The sequence below is a fragment of the Cetorhinus maximus genome, chromosome 3 (genome assembly GCF_964194155.1).
Source record: "Cetorhinus maximus chromosome 3, sCetMax3.hap1.1, whole genome shotgun sequence".
Classification (NCBI taxonomy): Eukaryota; Metazoa; Chordata; class Chondrichthyes; order Lamniformes; family Cetorhinidae; genus Cetorhinus; species Cetorhinus maximus.
In genome coordinates this window covers 47,491,476-47,513,244 of record NC_135881.1, presented here as the reverse complement: position 1 = coordinate 47,513,244, position 21,769 = coordinate 47,491,476, and the positions used below count along the sequence as shown (strand labels likewise).

The 21,769-nt window shown below is 43.3% G+C and overlaps 1 protein-coding gene across 1 annotated transcript in view; it reads left to right on the top strand.

The window, feature by feature from the left end:
* Window positions 1-21,769, top strand: part of myo3a (myosin IIIA) — a 599,990-nt gene that overhangs the window by 312,900 nt on the left and 265,321 nt on the right. Inside the window, exons 11-16 of the mRNA XM_078535585.1 lie at window positions 3,393-3,497; window positions 7,280-7,363; window positions 9,408-9,610; window positions 9,785-9,883; window positions 10,277-10,391; window positions 16,023-16,149. Coding sequence (XP_078391711.1) covers window positions 3,393-3,497; window positions 7,280-7,363; window positions 9,408-9,610; window positions 9,785-9,883; window positions 10,277-10,391; window positions 16,023-16,149 — 733 coding nt within the window. The remainder of the gene's footprint in view (window positions 1-3,392; window positions 3,498-7,279; window positions 7,364-9,407; window positions 9,611-9,784; window positions 9,884-10,276; window positions 10,392-16,022; window positions 16,150-21,769) is intronic.

Here is a 21,769-nt window from a genome sequence, read left to right as displayed (position 1 = left end):
ATTGCCGGAAACTCGTCAGGGCCCATAGCCTTTGCAGTACCCAGTGCCTTCAGCCGCTTCTTGATATGATGAGGAGTGAATCGAATTGGCTGAAGACTGCCATCAGTGATGTTGGGGAGGCCAAGATGGATCATCCACTTGGCACTTCTGGCTGAAGATCGTTGTGATTGCTTCAGCCTTATTTTTTGAACTAATGTGCTGGGCTCCCTTATCATTGAGGATGGGGATATTTGTGGAGCCTCCTCCTGAGTTGTTTAATTATCCACCACCATTCACTAATGGATGTAGCAGGACTGCAGAGCTTAGATTTGATCCTCGTATCTTGTACTGACCTCTACCTCGCAGAGGCTGAGCGCCAACTCTCAGACACTTCCACCTACCTCCCCCTGAACATCAAGCCATTGTTTCCAGCACTGTCACTGACCTCATCTCCTCTGGAGATCTTCCTTGCACAACTTTCAACCTCATAGTCTCCCAGCCCGGGAAAGCCCACTTCTACCTCCTCCCCAAAATCCACAAACAAGGCTGTTCCGGTAGACCAATCATGTCAGCCTGTTCTTGCCCCATGGAACTAATTTCTTCCTATCTTGACTCAATTCTCTCTCCCCTTGTCCAGTCTCTTCCCACCTACATCCGCGATTCCTCTGATGCCCTACATCATATCAACGCTTTCCAGTTCCCTGGCCCTAACTGCCTCCTCTTCACCTTGGACGTCCAATCCCTCTATGCCTCCATCCCCACCAGGATGGTCTGAGGGCTCTCCACGTCTTCCTTAAACAGAGGTCCGAACAATCCCCATCCACCACTCTCCTCCGTCTGGGTGAACTTGCTCTCTCACTGAGCAAATTCTCCTTAAGCTTGTCTCACTTCCTCCAAATAAAAGCTGTGGCTATGGGTATCTGCATGGGTCCCAGTTATACCTGTCTCTTTATGGGGTGTGTGGAACATTCCTTGTTCCAGTCCTACTCAGACCCCCTCACAAACTCTCTTTTCAGTACATAGATGACTTTCAGTGCCACTTCATGCTCTCATCTGGACATGGAAACATTTATCAATTTTGCTTCCAACTTCCACCCCTCCATCACCTTCACATGGTTCATCTCCGACACTTCCCTTCCCTTCCTTAACCTCTCTGTCTCAATTTCTGGTGATAGACTGTCCACCAATATTCATTACAAGACCACCAACTCCCACAGCTACCTCGACTACAGCTCCTCACACCCTGCTTCCTGTAAGGACTCCATCCCATTCTCTCAGTTCCTTCACCTCCATCGCATCTGTTCTGATGATGCCACTTTCCAAAACAGTGCTTCTGACATGTCTTCCTTCCTTAACCGAGGTTTCCCACCCTGTGTGGTTGACAGGGCCCTCAACCGTGTCCAACCCATCTCCCACGCCTCTGCCCTCACATCTTCCTCTCCCTCCCAGAACCATGATAAGTTCCCCCTTGTCCTCTATTTTCACCCTACCAGCCTCCACATTAAAAGGATAATCCTCCGCCATTTCCACCAACTTCAGCATCTTGCCACCACCAAACACATCTTACCCTCACCCCACTGCCAGCATTCTGTAGGGATTGTTCCCTCTGGGACACCCTGGTCCAGTCTTCCATCAGCCCCAACATCTCATCCCCCTCCCACGGCACCTTCCCATGCAATTACAGAAGGTGCAACACCTGCCCCTTTACCCCCTCCCTCCTCACTGTCCAAGGGCCCAAACACTCCTTTCAGGTGAAGCAGTGCTTCACTTGCACTTTCTTCAATTCGGTCTCCTCTACATTGGAGAGACCAAATGCAGACTGGGTGACCACTTTGCGGAACACTTTCAGTCTGTCCACAAGCATGACCCAGAGCTTCCTGTTGCTTGCCATTTCAACACACCACCCTGCTCTTATGCCCACATGTCTGTCCTTGGCCTGCTGCAATGTTCCAGTGAAGCTCAATGCAAACTGGAGGAACAGCACCTCATCTTCCGACAAGGCACTTTACAGCCTTCTGGACTTAACATTGAGTTCAACAACTTCAGACCATGAACTCGCTCCGCTATCCTCAGCCCCTTTTTACCCCCTTTTTTGATATTCATTTTTATTTTATTTTTTATTTTTTATCCACTTATTTTTATTTTTTTTATTTTTTTTCAGTTATTCATTGTTTTCTCCCTACCTTTTATCCTATTTTCGATCTTTTTTCCCCACCACCTTCCCCTCCTTCCACCCCACCTGAACAAGGGCCCCCTGTCACTTGTTCATATTGTTCTTTCACAGAGTGCTTACTCTTGTCCTGCTATTATCACATTCTGCTTTCTTGCCGTAATGCCACTATCAGCACCCTTTTTTAGCCCTTACCACTACCATTAACCTTTGTCCTCTTGTTCATGACGTCTTTGTCAATCTCTCCTTTGCCTCCACCTATTGCTGGCTTTCTATCCAGCTTCACCTGCTCCACCCCTCTTAAACAGTATAAATTTCATCACATTTTTACTTCTCCTCAGCTCTGAAGAAGAGTCATACGGATTCGAAACGTTAACCCTGTTTTTCTCTGCACGGATGCTGTTAGACCTGCTGAGTTTTTCCAGCACTTTCTGTTTTTATTTTAGATCTGATCCGTTGGTTGTGTAATCACTTAGCTCTGTGGATCACTTGCTGCTTATGCTGTTTGGCATGCAAGTAATCCTGAGTTGCAGCTTCACCAAGTTGAAACCTCAATTTTAGGTATGCCTGGTGCTGCTCCTGGCATGCCCTCCTGCACTCATCATTGAACTCTTCATTAATCCATCACTTTGGGAATGCGGAGCAACATCCCTGACCCCTGTCATCTTAACCACACCACCCACGTCCCCTCTCCGCACATATTTTGCCTCCTAGGTGGTGAGTTTAAAATGTGTTCATGTTTCCTGATTAGCTAGTAATCTGGTGTCTAAATTTACTGGAAACCTAGTGGTAATGATAGCATAGGGGAATGCCTCTGTATATCTAGACCCCTTAGGAATCATGGAGCATGAGTCTGTTTCTTTGTAATGTAAATGAAGAATCTAGTATTGTCTTCAGGAACTACACAGTGCAAACTCATTTACATTAAGGGGATGCTAGATAATCACATGCAGAAAAGAAGGTTACATTGAGAGGGTTAGATGGGAGGAGTTTCAAACAGAGCATAAATACTGGCACAGATTTGTTGGGCCAAAAGACCTCTTTCTGTGCTGTACATTTTATATATTGGCATCAGTTTGATTTTCAACATATTTGTATCAATACCTTCATTTATAGGCAAATAATCATCTAATCATCTGTATGTTGCAAAGATCATTCGGTTCCTAGTATCAGCAGAGTAAACACATTACTAGCAATTATTACATCATTATGTCAAAGCTAATTTCTGTTTTGTTGTTAACAGCATTCCAAGCAGTACATTGGCGCGAAGCGTACTGCCAATCCACCCCACATCTTTGCTGTGGCAGACATTGCTTACCAGGCTATGGCCACTTACAACTCAGATCAGGTACCTGTGATTCCACAACAAATATCCCATTGGTGGGCAAGCTTTTAGAAATGATAATTCAAGACAAAATTAATAGTCACTTGGACAAATGCAGTATAACTAAGAAAAGCCAGCATAGATTTGTTAGGGACAAAACACGTTTAACTAACATCCCTGGGTTTTCTTGATAAGATAACTGGGAGGGTTGATGAGCATAATGTTGTTGATGTGGTGTACATGGACTTCCAATTGGCATTTGATAAAGTGCTACACAACAGGTTTGTGAACAAAGTTGGAGCTTATGGAATAAAAGTGGCAGCAGCAACTTTGATACAAAATTGGCTGAGTGACAGGAACCAAAGAATAGTGGTCAACAGTTGTTTTTTATCAGACTGGAGGAAGGCTTATAGTGGAGATCCGAAGGGATTGGTGTTAGAACCTTGCTTTACCCCTGCATTTGACCGAGTGTGGCATCAAGGAGCCCGAGCAAAACTGGAGTCAGTAGGAATCAGTGGGGAAACTCTCTACTGGTTAGAGTCATAGCTAGCACAAAGGTTTGTGCTTGTTGGAGATCAGTCATCTCAGCTCTGGGAAATCAGGGTAGTGGCTTCACTCACCATCTTCAGCTGCTTCATCAATGACCTTCCTTCCAACATAAGGTCAGAAGTGGGGATGTTTGCTGATGATTGCACAATGTTCAGCACCATTCACGACTCCTCAGATACTGAAGCAGTCCATGTCCAAATGCAACAAGACCTGGACAACATATAGGCTTGGGCTGACAAGTGAAGTGGAGGGGAACTTCGGGGTGGTGTTTCCATCTATCTGCTGCCCTTGTCCTTCTAAATGGTAGTGGTTGTGGGTTTGGAAGGTGCTGTCTAAGGAGTCTTGGTCAATTCCTGCAGTGCAATGCACTGCTGCTACTGTGCATTGGTGGTGGAGGGAGTGAATGTTTGTGGATGGGTTGCCAATCAAGCAGGCTGCTTTGTCCTGGACAGTGTCAAGCTTCTTGGGTGTTGTTCTAGCTGTACTCATCCAGGAATGTGGAGAGTATTCCATCACGATCCTGACTTTTGCCTTGTAGATGGTGCACAGGCTCTGGGGAGTCAGGAGTTGAGTTACTCAAGTGGCAAGTAACATTCGTGCCACACAAGTGCCGGCAATGACCATCTCCAACAAGAGAAAATCTAATCATCGCCCCTTTACGTTCAATGGCATTATCATCACTGAATCCCCATTATCAACATCCTGGGGACTACCATTGACCAGAAACTGAAACAGACTAGCCATATAAATACTGTGGCTACAAGGGCAGGTCAGAGACTAGGAATCCTGCGATAAGTAACTCAACTCCTGACTCCCCAAACCATGTCTACCATCTACAAGGTACAAGTCAAGTGTGTGATGGAATATTCCCCACTTGCCTGGATGAGTTCAGCTCCCACAACACTCAAGGAGCTTGACACCGTTCAGGACAAAGCAGCCCACTTGATTGGCTCCACATCCCCAAACATTCATTCCCTCCACCAACGACGCACAGTAGCAGCAGTGTGTACCATTTACAAGATGCACCACAGGAATTCATCAAGGCTCCTTAGACAGCACCTTCGAAACCCACGACCACTACCATCTAGAAGGACAAGGGCAGTAGATAGATGGGAACACCACCACTTGGAAGTTCCCCTCCAAGTCACTCACTACCCTGCCTTGGAAATATATCGCTATTCCTTCACTGTCATTGGGCCAAAATCCTGGAACTCCCTTTCTAACAGCACTGTGGGTGTACCAACACCTCATGGACTGCAATGGTTCAAGAAGACAGCTCACCACCATGTTCTCAAGGGCAACTAGGGATGGGCAATAAATGCTGGCCTAGCCAGCAAAGTCTACATCCCATGAATGAATAAAAAAATATATATATATGTATATACATGTATATATAGCTTTGGTGTATTTGCGGATGATGCAAAACTTGGAAGTATTGTGAACAATGAGGAGGATAGTGTAGAACTTCAAAAGGACATAGACAAGTTGGTGGAATGGGTGAACCAGTGTCAGATGAAATTTACTGCAGAGAAGTGTAAAGTGATTCATTTTGATAGGAAGAATGTGGAGTTACTACATAAAATAAAGGTATAATTCTAAAGGGGACTCAGGAGAAGAGGGATCTGAGTATATATTTTTTATTCATTCACAGGATGTGGGCTTCGCTGGCTAGGCCAGCATTTATTGCCCATCCCTAGATGCCCTTGAGAAGGTGGTGGTGAGCTGCCTTCTTGAACCGCTGCAGTCCATGTGGTGTAGGTACACCCACTGTGCTGTTAGGGTGGGAATTCCAGCCACAGTGAAGGAACGGTTTTATAGTTCCAAGTCAGGTTGGTGTGCAGCTTGGAGGGGAACTTGCAGGTGGTGATGTGGTGATGTTCTGATATATCTGCTGCCCTTGTCCTTCTAGGGGGTAGAGGTTTGGAAGGTACTGTTGAAGGAGCCTTGATGAGCTGCTACAGTGCATCTTGTAGATGGTAGACACTGCTGCCACTGTGATTAATCTGTGGGACAGCCCTCCCAATTTTGGCACAAGTCCCCAGATGTTAGTCAGGAGGACTTTGCAGGGTCAATAGGACTGAGATTGCCATTGTCATTCCCCATGCTAAGGTCAATTCCTGGTGATCCATCCAATTTCATTCCTTTTTGTAGTGGTTTGGATACAACTGAATGGCTTGCTAGGCCATTTCAGAGGGCATTTAGGAGTCAACCACTTTGCTGTTGGTCTGAAGTCACATGTAACCAGGATAGCAGATCTCCTTCCCTAAAGAGCATTAGTGAACCAAATGGGTTTTTACAACAATCAACTCATGGGCAGCAGTCTTGAGGCTAGCTTTTTAATTCCAGATTTGTTTACTGAATTTAAATTGAACCAGCTACCCTAGTGGGATTTGAACCCATGTCCCCAGGACATTAGCCTAGGCCTATAGGTTACTAGTCCAGCAACAGTACCACAATGCCATTGCCTCGCCTATGTGCATAAGTCATTTAAGGTGGCAGGACCAGTTGAGAGAGTGGTTAGTAAAGCATACGGCATCCTGGGCTTTATCAATATGGGCATAGAGTACAAAAGCAAGGAAGTTATGTTAAACCTGCAAAAACACTGGTTCAGCCTCAGCTGAAGTATTTTGTCCAGTTCTGGGCACCACACTTTAGGAAGGATATGACAGCATTACATAGGGTGCATTAAAGATTCACGAAGATGGCTCCAGGGATGAGGAACTTTAGTTATGTAAGAAGTTTGGAGAAGTTGGGACTATTCTCCTTGGAGAAGGTTGAGAGGAGATTTGATAGAGGTATTCAAAATCATGAGCAGTCTGAACAGAATAGATAGCAAGAAACAACTCCCATTGGTGGAAGGATCAAAAACCAAAGGGCAGAGATTTAAGGTAATTGGCAAAAGAAGCAATGGCGACATGCGGAAAATCATTTTCACTCAGCAAGTGATGAGGATCTAGAATGCATTACCTGATAGTGTGATGGAGGCAGGGTCAATTAAGGCTTTCAAAAGGAAATTGGATTATTATCTGAAAGTTTGCAGGTCTATGTGGAAAAGGCAGGGGAGTGGCACTAGATGAATTGCTCCTTCAGAGGGCCAGCAGAGACAGGATGGGCCAAAAGGCCTTCTTCTGAGCTGTAACTGTTCTATGATACTGTGAAATAAACCTACACCATTTCATATTTTTGGTTCTCTTCATGTAGTTTGTGATGTCAATAAAAGGATGCGGTGACTAATGTGTGTTCCTTATCTATGTCAGTGCATTGTGATCAGTGGAGAAAGTGGCGCTGGGAAGACTGAAAGTACCCACTTCTTAGTCGAGCAACTCACTGTCCTTGGAAAGGTACGGTACTCTCAACAATGCACCAAGGGGACAATTTTAACCTAACCCACCCATTGGAAAACTAGTTGGATTGAATGAAAAGCAATGTTGAGGAGGTGTAAAAGTAGCATTCCAGCCATGGGATTCCTACCCAGTGAGTTGATTCAAGATAAACTAATACCTTATGTAAGCACAGAATCTCATCTTGCTCATTCTTGGTACTCAGAATTCTTGATTCAAGCACATTGATTGCTCTTGTGCAGAACTAGAATGTACATTTTTCATTCTGATTGTACAGAATGCCTGAATTATGCATATTAATGACCCTAAACATAAAGTAACAATGCATGAAAGTACACCAATTACTCCTGTTTGACAAAATACTTGATTTTAGTACAGAATTTAGAATTATGAGAAAGTGTAACATTTATTGGCAAGCATTAAGGCTCTTATCAGGATTCATTGTACATACAATAACATTTTAACTATGAACACAAATCTTAAAAATGTTATTAATGACCAGACAGATCACACAATTTCTGTTTGACCATCATTACAACGCTTGTTATCTGGTTGCTTTGTTACTTGGTTGACTCTGTCCTGAACTGCTGGTATGTAAACCTATTGGGGGTAAATTTCTCAGGAGGTTGGAGGGGAGGGTCTCCCATTCATCCACTATCATTTTGACAGAAAAAGCAGGGACAACCCCTGGTAAACAAAGTTAAACATCATAGTGGTGTTACCACAAAGCTTTCTATGCACGTTAAGAGTTTATAAACCATTATCTAATTGGTAGCCAACGAATGACCCTTATGGTCCCATTAAAGGAAATTAAAAAATGAACTTGAATTTTCTGCAGGAGATTAATGTTTACAAAATTGAATTCTATCCTTCTTTCTCCCCAACCTCCTTCCTCTTTACATTATTCTCTCCTGAAGCTAACTGAAGCTTGCTAGAGTGCACTTCCACAGGAACTGACAACCCTCTGGCACCACACTGGCCATGCTACAGCATGAACCCCAACAGTGAAAGAGTAAGGGATATGATATCACATAGGACAATGCAGCCAAACTCAATCTTGTCCTTGTTCTAGTGCTCAACATATTTACTTTTAAGTAGAGGTCATTAGATAGCAATTGAGATTGGGAGCTGTTGCTCTGGCTGAGATCAACAAAGCCAACTTGCAACCTTTTCCTTGCTTTGTGTCGACACTGGGGAATGCATTTCACCATCAGTGACTTCCAATGTCATTTATTTTTATTATTAGACCTTTGTGAAACATCATTTAGGAATGAATGTGACTTATTCTTGTTTATTATAAGTGGCAGTGGTTCCAGCTGTTATTTGAATTCCTCTACATGCTGCTTTTAAAAGTGAGTTGGATGCATCACAGAAATATCATATATACTCATGTAAATGTCAAATTTTTGAGACCGATATTTTAAGCAAAAAGATATGGCGATGACTTTTACACGGGTAATCTTTTTGAGGTGCTTACTTTCAACCAAAACACAATTCCTGGCACACCTAACATGGCTCTCAAATTAATTCACAAGGGTAGTGTCGCCCACAACAACTATTTATTGTCTCTCTCTGTTTTCATTATGGATCCTCCCCCTACTCCCTACACCATAGGAGAGGAAGAGGCAGTGGGCTTTGATCCCTGAAAAAGTAGGGTCGACTTTTACATAAAGTTATGAAAAACTACAGTTTTTAGGTCAAAAATCATGGGGTCAACTTTTGCTCAGGATTGACTTTTACACAAGATTGACTTTTACACAAGTATATACAGTACTCCAATTCTTTCCTGGGAAGAGCAATGAGCAAGAATACTTAGCCTACCACTAGAATTATGTCTCCTGTTAATTGGGATGGATCAATATTAATAGCAACTACAGAAAAGCCCATATTTTAGACCATTCCACCTGAAGGAAGGTGGAGTGGAGTTTGAGGGTTTACAAAAGAGGACGAAAAATAGACAGTGATTAAAGGTAAATTAAAGTTTCTTTTTCAAGTTTACCCTCAAGCAATCTTTCCAGCAAAGTAATTTTCTTTTGTCTTTCAGACCAATAACAGGATGCTGCAGGAAAAGATTCTCCAGGTAAACAACTTACTAGAAGCATTTGGAAATGCCTGCACAATAATCAACAACAACTCCAGCAGGTTTGGCAAGTACTTGGAAATGAGGTTTACCAGTGGCGGGACAGTCATGGGGGCTCAGATCTCAGAGTACCTGCTTGAGAAGTCAAGAGTCATCCACCAGGCTCCGTGAGTAAAGAAGAAAACTTTAGTTGCTGTTTTAAAGCAATTTGAAACATTTCAGGCCTCATCCAATGGTACTCACAGAATAATAAGAGGCTGTAGCAGTTGGTGGATTCAGATGACAGGGCAAATTGCTATGTTATTATTTTCACCAAACAAAATGTTCTAATTTTCTTACAGAGGAGAGAAAAACTTCCACATTTTCTACTATATCTATGCTGGCCTGGCACAGAAGAACAAGCTAGCTCATTATAAGTTGTCCAAAGGTCAACCTCCAAGGTAATTTTGCATATATAGAGGCTACAGCACTGTAGGGTTGAGGATGATGTGGTCTTCTCGTAGTACCGGAGTCTGACTGACAATGGGAACTTGGTGCTGCTTTTCGTTCACACAATGGTTCTGATCGGTTTAAGAGAGAAGTAAAGAGCTTAGGCTCTACTTTGACTTCTCAGTAACTGACTAGCGAAGAAATATTTTAGCTGACCGTTGCAGTGGTAAACAAGAAATAGTTGAGTCACACCATGTACACTACATACATTATGAGACCAGTGCCATTTTGCAACGTATTTACACTAATTTGTGCACTTTTGCAATGTGGACATTTCTGTTTATGTTTTCCATTGTCTAATTTAGTATCAATTTGGATCAATTTCATCTTTTGAAATCTTTCAGGTACCTTCAGGATGAGAAAATTACAATGATGGAAGAGATTGTAACCAATTCTTTCTACAAGGCCCAATTTGAAGCACTGGAACAGTGCTTCAAAGTCATTGGTTTCACACTTGAGGTAAACTTGCATCATTTACCTTGAAAACATCTGGGGACTATTATTGAACCTTTTGATGAGCTTATACATGTTACAGTCTTGTAATGACTGAAGTAATGATGAACAAATGGCATGGACTCCCAGATAATGTAATGGAAGCAAAGTGCTATAATCATTTGAGAAATAAATAGATGCTTTTCTGCAGATATATTACGATGAACTTCATCCTTATTCATATTCTAACCTTATAAAGTGCTTTCAGTATCTGTAGATAACAGGTGTGCCTTTTAATTGCAACATACTTTGTTGAATATTCCAGATTTTTTTATTTTCTCATTTGACATTCTTGCTGACTTGTTGCACAGCCTTTGTATCAGCCACTTTTTTTCAATGCAGATTATTTTTATAATTCTCATGATGTGGGCATCTCTGGCAAGGCTGGTATTTATTTGCTATCTCTAGTTTCCCTGATAAGGTGGTGGTGGTCCTTCTTCTTGATATAACTGAGTTGCTTGCTGAGTATTGATCTGAGATATTAGATACCACTGCAGTTGATATAGTTTATATGGATTTCAGCAAAGCCTTTGACAAGGTACAACATGGGAGACTTATAAAGGAGGCAAACACACATGGGATACAGGGTAATTTGATAAGGTGGATTCAAAATTGGCTTAGTTGTAGGAGACAGGAGGTGATGACAGAAGGCTGCTTTAATGACTGGAAGCCAGTGTCCAGTGGCGTACCACAGGGATCTGTGCTCGGTCCATTATTCGTCATTTATATAAACTACATAGATGACTATGTGGGGGGAGGATTAGTAAGTTTGCAGATGACACAAAGATTGGTTGAGTGCTTAACAGTGAGGTTAAGTATCTTGGGCTACAGGAAGATATAGACGGGATGGTCAAATGGGCAGATAAGTGGCAGATGGAATTTAACCCTGAAAAGTGTGAGGTGATACACTTTGGAAGGAGTAATTTGACAAGGAAGTATTCAATGAATGGCATGACACTAGGAACTTCTGAGGAACAAAGGGACCTTGGCGTGTGTGTCCATAGATCTCTGAAGGCGGAGGGGCATGTTAGTGGGGTGGTGAAAAAGGCATATGGGACACTTGCCTTTATCAATCGAGGCATAGATTACAAAAGTAGAGAGGTCATGATGGAGTTGTATAGAACCTTGGTGAGGCCACAGCTGGAGTACTGAGAGCAGTTCTGGTCGCCACATTATAGGAAGGATGTGATTGCATTGGAAGGGGTGCAGAGGAGATTGACCAGGATGTTGCCTGGGATGAAACATTTAGGTTATGAAGAGAGATTGGATAGTCTTGGATTGTTTTCGTTGTAGCAGAGAAGACTGAGGGGCGACCCGATCGAGGTGTACAAGATTATGAGGGGCATGGACAGGGTGGATATGGAGCAGCTGTTCCCCTTAGTTGAAGGGTCAGTCATGAGGGGCACAAGTTCAAGGTAAGGGGCAGGAGGTTTAGGGGGGGATCTGAGGAAAAACTTTTTTACCCAGAGGGTGATGACAGTCTGGAATGCGCTGTCTGGGAGGGTGGTGGAGGCAGGTTGCCTCACATCCTTTAAAAAGTACCTGGATGAGCACTTGGCACATCATAACATTCAAGGCTATGGGCCAAGTGCTGGTAAATGGGATTAGGTAGGTAGGTCAGGTGTTTCTCACATGTCGGTGCTGACTCGATGGGCCGAAGGGCCTCTTCTGCACTGTGTGATTCTGTGATTCTGATAAGAGTAACCAGAGTGTCTGGCCAATAAAGAATTTTACAACTGTAATGGGGTAGAAATTGGCCCTTTTTACATATTTGGAATGAGGGTTAATTTTGAAGGTTAATGTCCTATGCCACAACGATGCCTGAAAAATGTAATGTCTGATCAGGCTGTTTTTCAGATACCCAGGGTAGTGACTGAGAACAGGGGCACCTCACCTTTAATTTACTAAAATGGGGTCTAACAATTGTTTCAGAGACCTCAGGGCTGAGGGGCCTGCTCCGCTCAAATTTTGCAGTTGTGTTTGCAGCCTAGCAAGCAGTCTCCATCAAAAAGGTGACATTATCCATATGCCATGCAAAACATCACAATTTGCATATCGGACTCATGTTGTGTCTATGAGACTTCAAACTGCCTTCACCCCATTAAAATATCAGCTAATTTAAATATTTAAATTGCACTTCCAGGACGTAATCTGCATGACAGCCTGCGGAAGTACCAGGGCTTCAGGGGCAGATTGCTGCAGTGAGGGGCTGCTGGCTGTCCTTAAAAGATTTTTTTGGATAAAATTGGTCTGGGGAACCTGGCATCATTCTCAGATCACTGGAGCTTATAATGGTGGAGGTTCAGCTATGAAGGATGGTCAATCTAGTCTCCCTTGATGCCATTTCAAAGGAATTCTGTGCACCCCGAGTATTTCTCAAGTATAACAAACCCATTATGAGGCTTCCCTCTGATTTTATTTTTATTCCTTCATGGGATCTGGGCGTCATTGGCTAAGCCAGCAGTTATTGCTCCAGTTCATGGAGTTTGATGCCTTGATGAGCTTTCCAGCCCACATCAGGGAGTGGAGAGTAGGCCTCAGGTCTACGTAACTAATAATGTATTGGCCTATCTTGTGGTCAGCGGTGAAGTGGAGTGATTTCAATTTTAAATGGCTTCTTTAATGGGGACTTTTAATTCTAGCTCCCCCTCCCCACTCCAGCACCACGTTCGGCTTGGCTGAACCCTTACCATCTGTCCTGCTCCAATCATCGTCACGTCCCCACCCTGTAGCCATCACCCCCAGCTTCCCTTCACCGCCAGTGCTTCTTTGACACAGGTGGTCACATCTACTTTCAATTCCTGCCATTCAATTGACTGAAAAAAGAACTATCAAGGTACAAACAGTAATTAAGATTTGTCAACTCAGCAAGGAATCTGCTGGTGCTGCAGGGGATGATGGTCATGGGATTGGACCAGTGCCGGGGGGAGGGGATGGGAAAGGAGTGGGGGAGAGGTGGTGGTGGGTGTGGGTGGTTGAGCAGAACTAGGGGCGTTGGGGGAAGGGGGATGGTGAAGGTGGGGGGAATAGGAATGTGGGAGTAAAATCAGGGGTGCCAGTGGGATGGGGGTAAACAGAGCCCTGGGGGTGTGGGAGGGTGGGGAGAATAGAGTTGTGAGGTGCTGACTGGCCACCAGTCCATGTAGTGAAACCTGCTGGGCTGCACACATGGGGCATGACTTTTACCTCGTCGGGTGGTTGCAGCGGGCGGGCCTGGGAGTGGCCACGAAACCGATCACCGCCTGCGATTGGGCCCTGACTGCGATTTTGCGCTGGCTGACCAGTTAACAGTCAGCCACTGGGAAACGCGTTCTGGGAGCCTCAGCGCTGCTGGGGTGCGGGCGGGAAGAGCATGAGTGCTGAAGTGTGTGTATGCACGCAGGTTCATGCAGTGAAAGCTCCCTGAAGGCACTGAGCTGCCTCAGGGAGCTGAAGATTTTTAACATTAAAAATAAAGAGTTAAAAAATAAGGAAAACATGTTACAAATGAGTTTTTAAAGATTTTTTAAATCACTGGTCGTAACCTCATCCCGCCCATGGGTGAGGTTTTGCAAAAAATGCAAAGGCCACTTGGTCTCTTCGCCCGCCCAACCACCGAGCATTTGGACGGGCAGTGAAAATTTAGATTTAATTAATTGATTAAGGGCCTTAATAGGCCTCTTAATTGTCAGTGGGCGCGCTGCCGCCTCTCACGCGCGCCCGTCGAGTGAAATATCGCGAGAGTACATGATAACATTAGAACGCTCACCCAACACCATCACACTATTTTACTCTCATTTGGTCGGGCGCGCGCCTGCCCAACGAGGGAAGAACTCTGTCCATGGTGTCGATCTCCTGCTGCTGAGGGTAAAATCCCAATGCAGCAGGAGGAGGTACCTAAGTGATTATTAAGGGCTTCAATTAGCCCACAGGTGGGTGTGCCTCCTGACGCTTCGCCTACCACTGGTAAAATTGCAGTGGGGACAGGGAGTTCAATGTCAGGAGGCGATGGGGTAGTGGTATTGTCACTGGACTAGTAATCTAGAGACCCTTGGGACCCAATCCCTCCATGGCAATTGGTGGAATTTGAGTTTAATAAAAAATCTGGTGGATGACCATGAAACCATTGCTGATTGTTGTAAAAATGTAATGTCCTTCACGGAAGGAAACCTGCCATCTTACCTGGTCTGGCCTACATGTGACTCCAGACCCACAGCAATGTGATTGACTCTTGAATGCCCTCTGAATAAGGGCAATTAGGAATGGGTAATAAATGCTGGCCTAGCCAGTGATGCCCACATCCCATGAATGCATTTTACAGTTTTCCCTTCCTGCCTGCCAACCTGCCCCAAGAAGCTGTAAAGTCCTGCCCCAGGTGTCTTCTCGGTGAATATGCTTGAGCAGGTCTTGACTTCATTCAATAGTGCAATTACATTGACAGAAATACGCATGTTTCAGCTAAACAAAATAAGTGACAGCCATTTGCTGACTCGTTCTTCAGGGCAATGTCTTGACCAATCAGTGTCAAGTTGCCTGGTTTAAATTTCAAACAGTTAACAGTTAACTGGCAGTCACCATCAATTGCTGCATTCTCTAGTGCAATGCCTCTACCAATCAGAGTCCACTTGTCAACCAATCAGCACTCTTTTCTCATTAAGTATAAATTGTTGTTTTCTCCTTATATTGCCGTTCTTGCGAAATGTCCTGATGAGTGTAAGATGAAAACATACGAACATACAAACATATGAAATAGGAGCAAAAGTAGGTCATTTGGCCCGTCCAGCCTGCTCGGCCACTCAATAAGATCATGGCTGACCTGTTTGTATTACTAATTCCACATTCCCACCTACTTCCGACAACCTTTGATTCCCTTGCCTAGCAAGAATCTATCTATCTCCACCTTAAAGATATTCAATGATCCCGCCTCCACCACCTTCTGAGGCAGAGAATTCCAAAATCGCACAACCCTCTGAGGGAAAAAACATCTCCTCATCTCTGTCCTAAAAGAGTGCCCCCTCATTTTAAAACATGTCTCTTTTTTTCAGCAATACTCAAGTTCTGTACTACCAAATGACTATTTTAGTGATTTATGTACTGTATCTGTGTCCCCCCCTCACATAGACACATATTTTCCAAGAATATGTAGCCTCCTTATTCTTCCTACCAAAATATACCACCTCACATTTAATATATATTGAAGTTCATTTGTCAATTACATGCCCATTCTGCAAGTTTATTCATGTATTTTTATATTTTGTCACAGTCCTTTACTGGATTAATTACACCCCCAATTTATTGTCCACAAATTTTGAAATTGCACTTCCAAATTCTTGAGTTCAAATTATTTATGTAAGTGGTGAACAACAGTGGTTTCATCACTGATCCTTATGGAACACCACTTCCCATTTATTGCCAGCCTGCTGTGTAATTATCTTTAACCACTACTCCCATATAATGGGTGACAGAATGATGGCAGACAGTACATCTCTCCTGGTTTCTATTTCCATTGTGTCTTATTTACCGTTATTTGCTTAGGAAAGCTAATTAACTTATATCCAATATACACAAAAATATTCCTTAACTATATGTAAATTCTTTAAATTAATAATCTTTCTACAGGAACTGGGGAACATATACAGCATTCTGGCAGCCATCTTGAATATTGGTAACATTGAGTTTACCTCAGTTGTAACAGAGCACCAGACTGACAAAAGCAATATTGTTAATCTTGGGATGCTTGAAAATGGTAAGTTATCAATAAAAAATTGCATTTCTAACGCAGTCTTCACGTGCATTATGTAATACAAGTTATGCTGGTAAGCAGCAAAGTAAATTAATGTGGAGCCTCATTCGATGAGAGCAGGGGTCATTCGCTGAGTGGGGGCAGGGAACAGAGAAAAACAGAAAATGCTGGAAAAACTCAGCAGATCTGGCAGCATCTGTAGAGCGAGAAACAGAGTTAACGTTTCAAGTCCATATGATTACTTGAGCTTTGCTGCTACCATGTGCTTTGTGTAACTAACACCTTCTTTCAGAACAAACCATGCCCAAGGTGCCCTGGAGACATCCAAAATCAGAGCATTTGCACCATTTGGACCTGATCATCACCAAGCGTGACTCTCTAAACATCATTCTAAACATACGCAGCCACCACAGCACTGACTGTGATACAGATCACTCCCTGATATGCAGCACAGTTAGGATGCAACCCCTGAACTTCTTTCATTAAAAGCAGCTTCTTTTCAATGTCAGTCATACCACCAACCCAAAAAAAACCAACAGTTCCTCCTTGACTTGATTGAACAAGTACACTCTGACATTCCCACGCATAGTGCAGAAGCAAAATTGAATATATTTCAAGGCATCATCTACAATAATGCATTCTCAACATTTAGGAAGCAAGAGCGGAAAAATGCTAAGAGGTTTGAGGCTAACATCATGGTGATAGAAACTGTCATTGAAGCCAAGTAGTCCACTCTTATTAATTACAAGATAGATCTGAGCAAGAAGACTCTGAATGCACTAAGAGTCAGAAGTCCAGCAGAATGCTACACGGTGCACCAATGAATACTGGTTATAGCTTTGCCAGATTATCCAGATGTCTTTCAACACAAGGAAAGCTAGGGACATGTATGAAGTGATCAAAAAGGTAACGGATCAATCAGAAAAGAAAGTGGTTCAATTGAAAACAAAAGCTGAGGAGGTCATCACTAACTGCAATAAACAGTTGGAGAGATGGATTGAACACTACCTTGAATTGTACTCTGGGATGAGCACTGTCACCGAGGAAACCCTAGACATGATAGAAAGCCTACATGGCATGGCAGAGCTGGATATTGAACCCGCAGTGGAAGAGTTTAGCAAAGCTACCCTGGGCAAAGACCCAGAAGTTGATGCTATATGGTCTAAACTCATCAAGCATGTGAAACTGACAAAATCTGCACAAATTTCCCTGTCTGCTGGAAGGAGGATGTAGTGCCCCAGGATATGCGTGATATGAAGCTTGTATCCCTGTACAAGAATATCGCGACCGCAGCGATTGTAACAACTATTGAGGCATCGTCCTGCTGAGAATTATGGGAAAACTATTTGTCCATGTTGCCCTTGTTAGACTATAGATCCTGGCTGAGTGCATCTGCCCCGAATTCAGAACTGGAAGATCTACACTTGATATTAACTTCTCGGTCCTGCAGCTGTAGTAAAAATGCCATGAACAAAGTAGATCACTATATATTGTCTTTGTCAATCTCACCAAGGCATTTGATCATGTGAACAGAGGTGGTTTATTTAAGCTGTTGCAGAAAATTGTCTCCCCACCAAAGCTGCTCATTGTGACCTTCTCTCTCCATGACAGCATGATGGGTAAGGTCAGTTATGATGGGGCAACATCTGAACCCTTTGAGCTCTGTTCAAACTGGGTTGTGTTCTGACACCGACATTCTTTGGCATATTCATACGAACATACGGTTAGGAATAGGCCACTCAGCCCTTCAAGCCTGCTCCGCCATTCAATAAGATCATGGCTGATCTGATGGTAACCTCCCGCCTACCCCCGATAACCTTTCACCCCCTTGTTAATCAAGAATCTATCTAGCTCGGCCTTTAAAATATTCAAAGACCCTGCTTCCAATGCATTTTCAGGAAGAGAGTTCCAAAGACTCACTACCCTCTGAGAGAAAAAATTTCTCCTCGGCATTGTCTTAAATAAATGACCCCTTATTTTTAAAGCATGACCCCTAGTTCTAGATTATCCTACAAGAGGAAACATCCCCTCCACATCTACCCTGTCAAAACTCCTCAGAATCTTAAAGGTTTCGATCAAGTCACCTCTTACTCTTCTAAACTCCAGTGGATACAAGCCTAACCTGTGCAACCTTTCCTCATAAGACAGCCCACGTATTCCTGGTATTAGCCTAGTAAACCTTCCCTGAACAGCTTTTAATGCATTTACATCTTTCCTTAAATAAGGAGACCAATACTATACACAGTACTCCAAATGCCCCGATGTGGTCTCACCAGTGCCCTGTACAACAGAAGCATAACCTCCCTACTTTTGTATTCAATTCCCCTTGCAATAAATGATAACATTCCATTAGCTTTCCTAATTACTTGCTGTACCTGCATACTAGCCTTTTATGATTCATGCACTAGGACACCCATATCCCTCTGAATCTCAGAACTTTGCAATCTCTCACCATTTAGATAATATACTTCCTTTTTATTCTTCCTGCCAAAATGGACAATTTTACATTTGCCCACATTATGCTCCATTTGCCAGCTCTTTGTCTACTCACTTAACCTATCTATGTCACTGTGTAGCCTCCTTACGTCCTCCCCATAACTTACTTTGCTACCTATCTTTGTGTCATCAGCAAATTTAGCAACCATACCATCCGTCTCTTCATCCAAGTTATTTACATAAATTGCAAAATGTTGAGGCCCCAGCACTGATCCCTGTGACATACCACTCGTTACACCCTGCCAACCAGAAAAAGACCAATTTATGGCTACCCACTGTTTCCTGTTAGCGAGCCAATCTTTTATCTATGCCAATATATTACTTTCAACACCATGAGCTTTTATTTTCCACCATAACCTTTGATGTGGCACCTTATCAAATGTCTTCTGAAAGTCTAAATACAGCACATCCACTGGTTCTCCTCTATTCACAGCACATGGGACTCCTTCAAAGAACTCCAATAAATTGGTTAAACATGATTTCACTTTCCCTGAACTATGTTGACTCTGATTACTCTGAATTTTTCCAAATGCCCCGCTATAACATCTTTAATAATAACTACTAACATTTTCCCCTTGACTGATGCCCTGCTTTCTGCCTCCCTCCTTTGTTGAATAAAGGAGTTACATTTGCTTTTTTCCAATCTAATGGAACCTTCCCTGAATCTAGGGAATTTTGGTAAATTAAAACCAACACATTAACTATTTCACTAGCCACTTCTTTCAAAACCCTAGGATGAAGTCCATCAGGACCCAAGGATTTGTCAGCCCGCAGTCCCAACAATTTGCTCAATACCACTTTTCTGGCAATTCTAATTTTCCTGAGTTCCTCCCTCCCTTCCATTCCCTGATTTATAGCAATTTCCGGGATGTTTCTTGTATCCTCCATGGTGAAGACTGATGCAAAATACCTGTTCAACTCAACTGCCATCTCCTTACTTTCCATTATTAATCCCCCAGACTCACTTTCTATAGGATCAACACTCACTTTGTTAACTCTTTTCTTATTTAATTGTCTATAGAAACTCTTACTATCCGTCTTTTTATTTCCAGTTAGCTTTCTCTTGGACTCTAATTTTTCCCTCCTTATTAAACTTTTTGTCATTCTTTGTTGTTCTTTATATTCTGTCCAATCTTCTGACCTGTCACCCATCTTTGGGCAATTATTTGCTTTTTCTTTAAGTTTTATACTGTATTTAACTTTTTTATTTAACTACAGATGGTGGGTTCTTCCCTTGGAATTTTTCTTTCTCAATGGAATATATCTATTCTGTGTATTCTGAAATATCCCCTTAACATTCTGCCACTCCATCTCCATGGACCTATCCCTTAACCTCATTTGCCAGTTCACTCCAGCTGGTGGTGTACCCATGTATCTGCTGCCTGTGTCATTCTAGATGGTAGTGGTCGTGGGTTTCGAAGGTGCTGTCTAAGGAGCCTTGGTGTGTTCCTGCAGTGTATCTTGGAGATGGTACACACTGCTGCCACTGTGCACCAGTGGTGGAGGGAATGACTGTTTGTGGATGGGGTGCCAATCAAGCAGGCTGTTTTGTCTTGGATGGTGTCAAGCTTCTTGAGTGTTGTTGGAGCTGTACTCATCCAGGCAAGGGGAGAGTATTCCATCACACTCCTGACTTGCACTTTGTAGATGGTGGACAGGCTTTGGGAGTCAGGAGGTGAGTTACGCACTGCAGGATTCCTAGCCTCTGACCTGCTCTTGTAGGCACAGTATTTATATGGCTAGTCCAATTCAGTTTCTGGTCAAGGGTAACCCCCAGGATGTTGTTAGTGGAGGCTTCAGTGATGGTAATGCCATTGAATGTCATGGAGCGACGGTTAGATTCTCTGTTTTTGGAGATGGTCATTGCCTGGCACTTGTGTGATGCGAATGTTAAACGCCACTTGTCAGCCCAAGCCTGGATGTTGTCCAGGTCTTGCTGCATTAGAACATGGACTTGACGCTGAAAACAACGCATGCATCACAAAAGCTACAGCTTGTTATGTCCAAGCTGAGTAAGAGGATCTGGAACAACAGCAACCAGCATGAGAACGCCAAACTACGAGTCTACCAAGCCTGTGACCTCAGTGCACTTATCTACAGTGGCGAGACCTGAACAGGTTAAGGCTGAACTACTTCCATCTTCGCTGTCTGAGATGCATCCTCAGTGTCTCTTGGCAGGACAAGGTTACTCAGAGATCTGGTACGTGTTAATTCCATCAGCATACACTTATTGCTAATCCAACAACATCTGCACTGGCTAGGCCGCATTCATCAGAAGGGTGACAGCCCTAAACCCAAAGACGCTTTGTATGGTAAACTAGTCACGGGTTCCAACCTCCTCGGTGTCCATATCCCGCTACAAGGGCACCTGCAAGTGAGGTATGAAGATGACAGACATTGACATTGACAACTGGGAGACAGGCGCTGACAGCTGTGACCTATGGGGGCTGATATTTGGAAAGGGCATTGGAATAGACAAGCATAAACGAAAAGCTCAGCTGGTTGAGAAGATGACCCAGAGAAAACAGAGGCCAATGAATTGTGCACCTTTACAGCTCACAGTCTTCCTCTGCCACAAACGCAGCAGAATGCCATGTCAGAGTGGGGCTCCTAAGCCACACCAGTGGATGATGAACACAGAGTTGATTACCATGATGCAAACCATTATCTTAGGAGACGGAAGGCTGCCACCAATGACCCTTCATTCTAGACCCCTCAACCACTGGAAACTGCCTTCTGCTTACAACAGTAGATCTCCATTTTAGCTCCTAATTGACCCCACCATTCCTGACAAACATTTACAGTTAATATGCAAATAGAAGACCTATGGATTCCCTTTTATGTTAGCCACTCTTGATATATGACTGTCTAATATTGCTCTCTAATTTTGGTTCTGAGGAAAGAGGGGTACTGTCTGTCATTGGATGGAATCAGAGCAATAATTTCAAAATATTAAACAATAATGGAGCAACATTATTTTTGCATTTTTGATTTCACACCACAACTCTAAAAATATATAACATATGGTTGACTTTTCCCAGTAATTAACTCTAGATTATTACTCAGTACGTGAGCAGTGATTTCCATCATGACTATAAATCTTTGAAGGTGGCATTTGTGTCTCAGC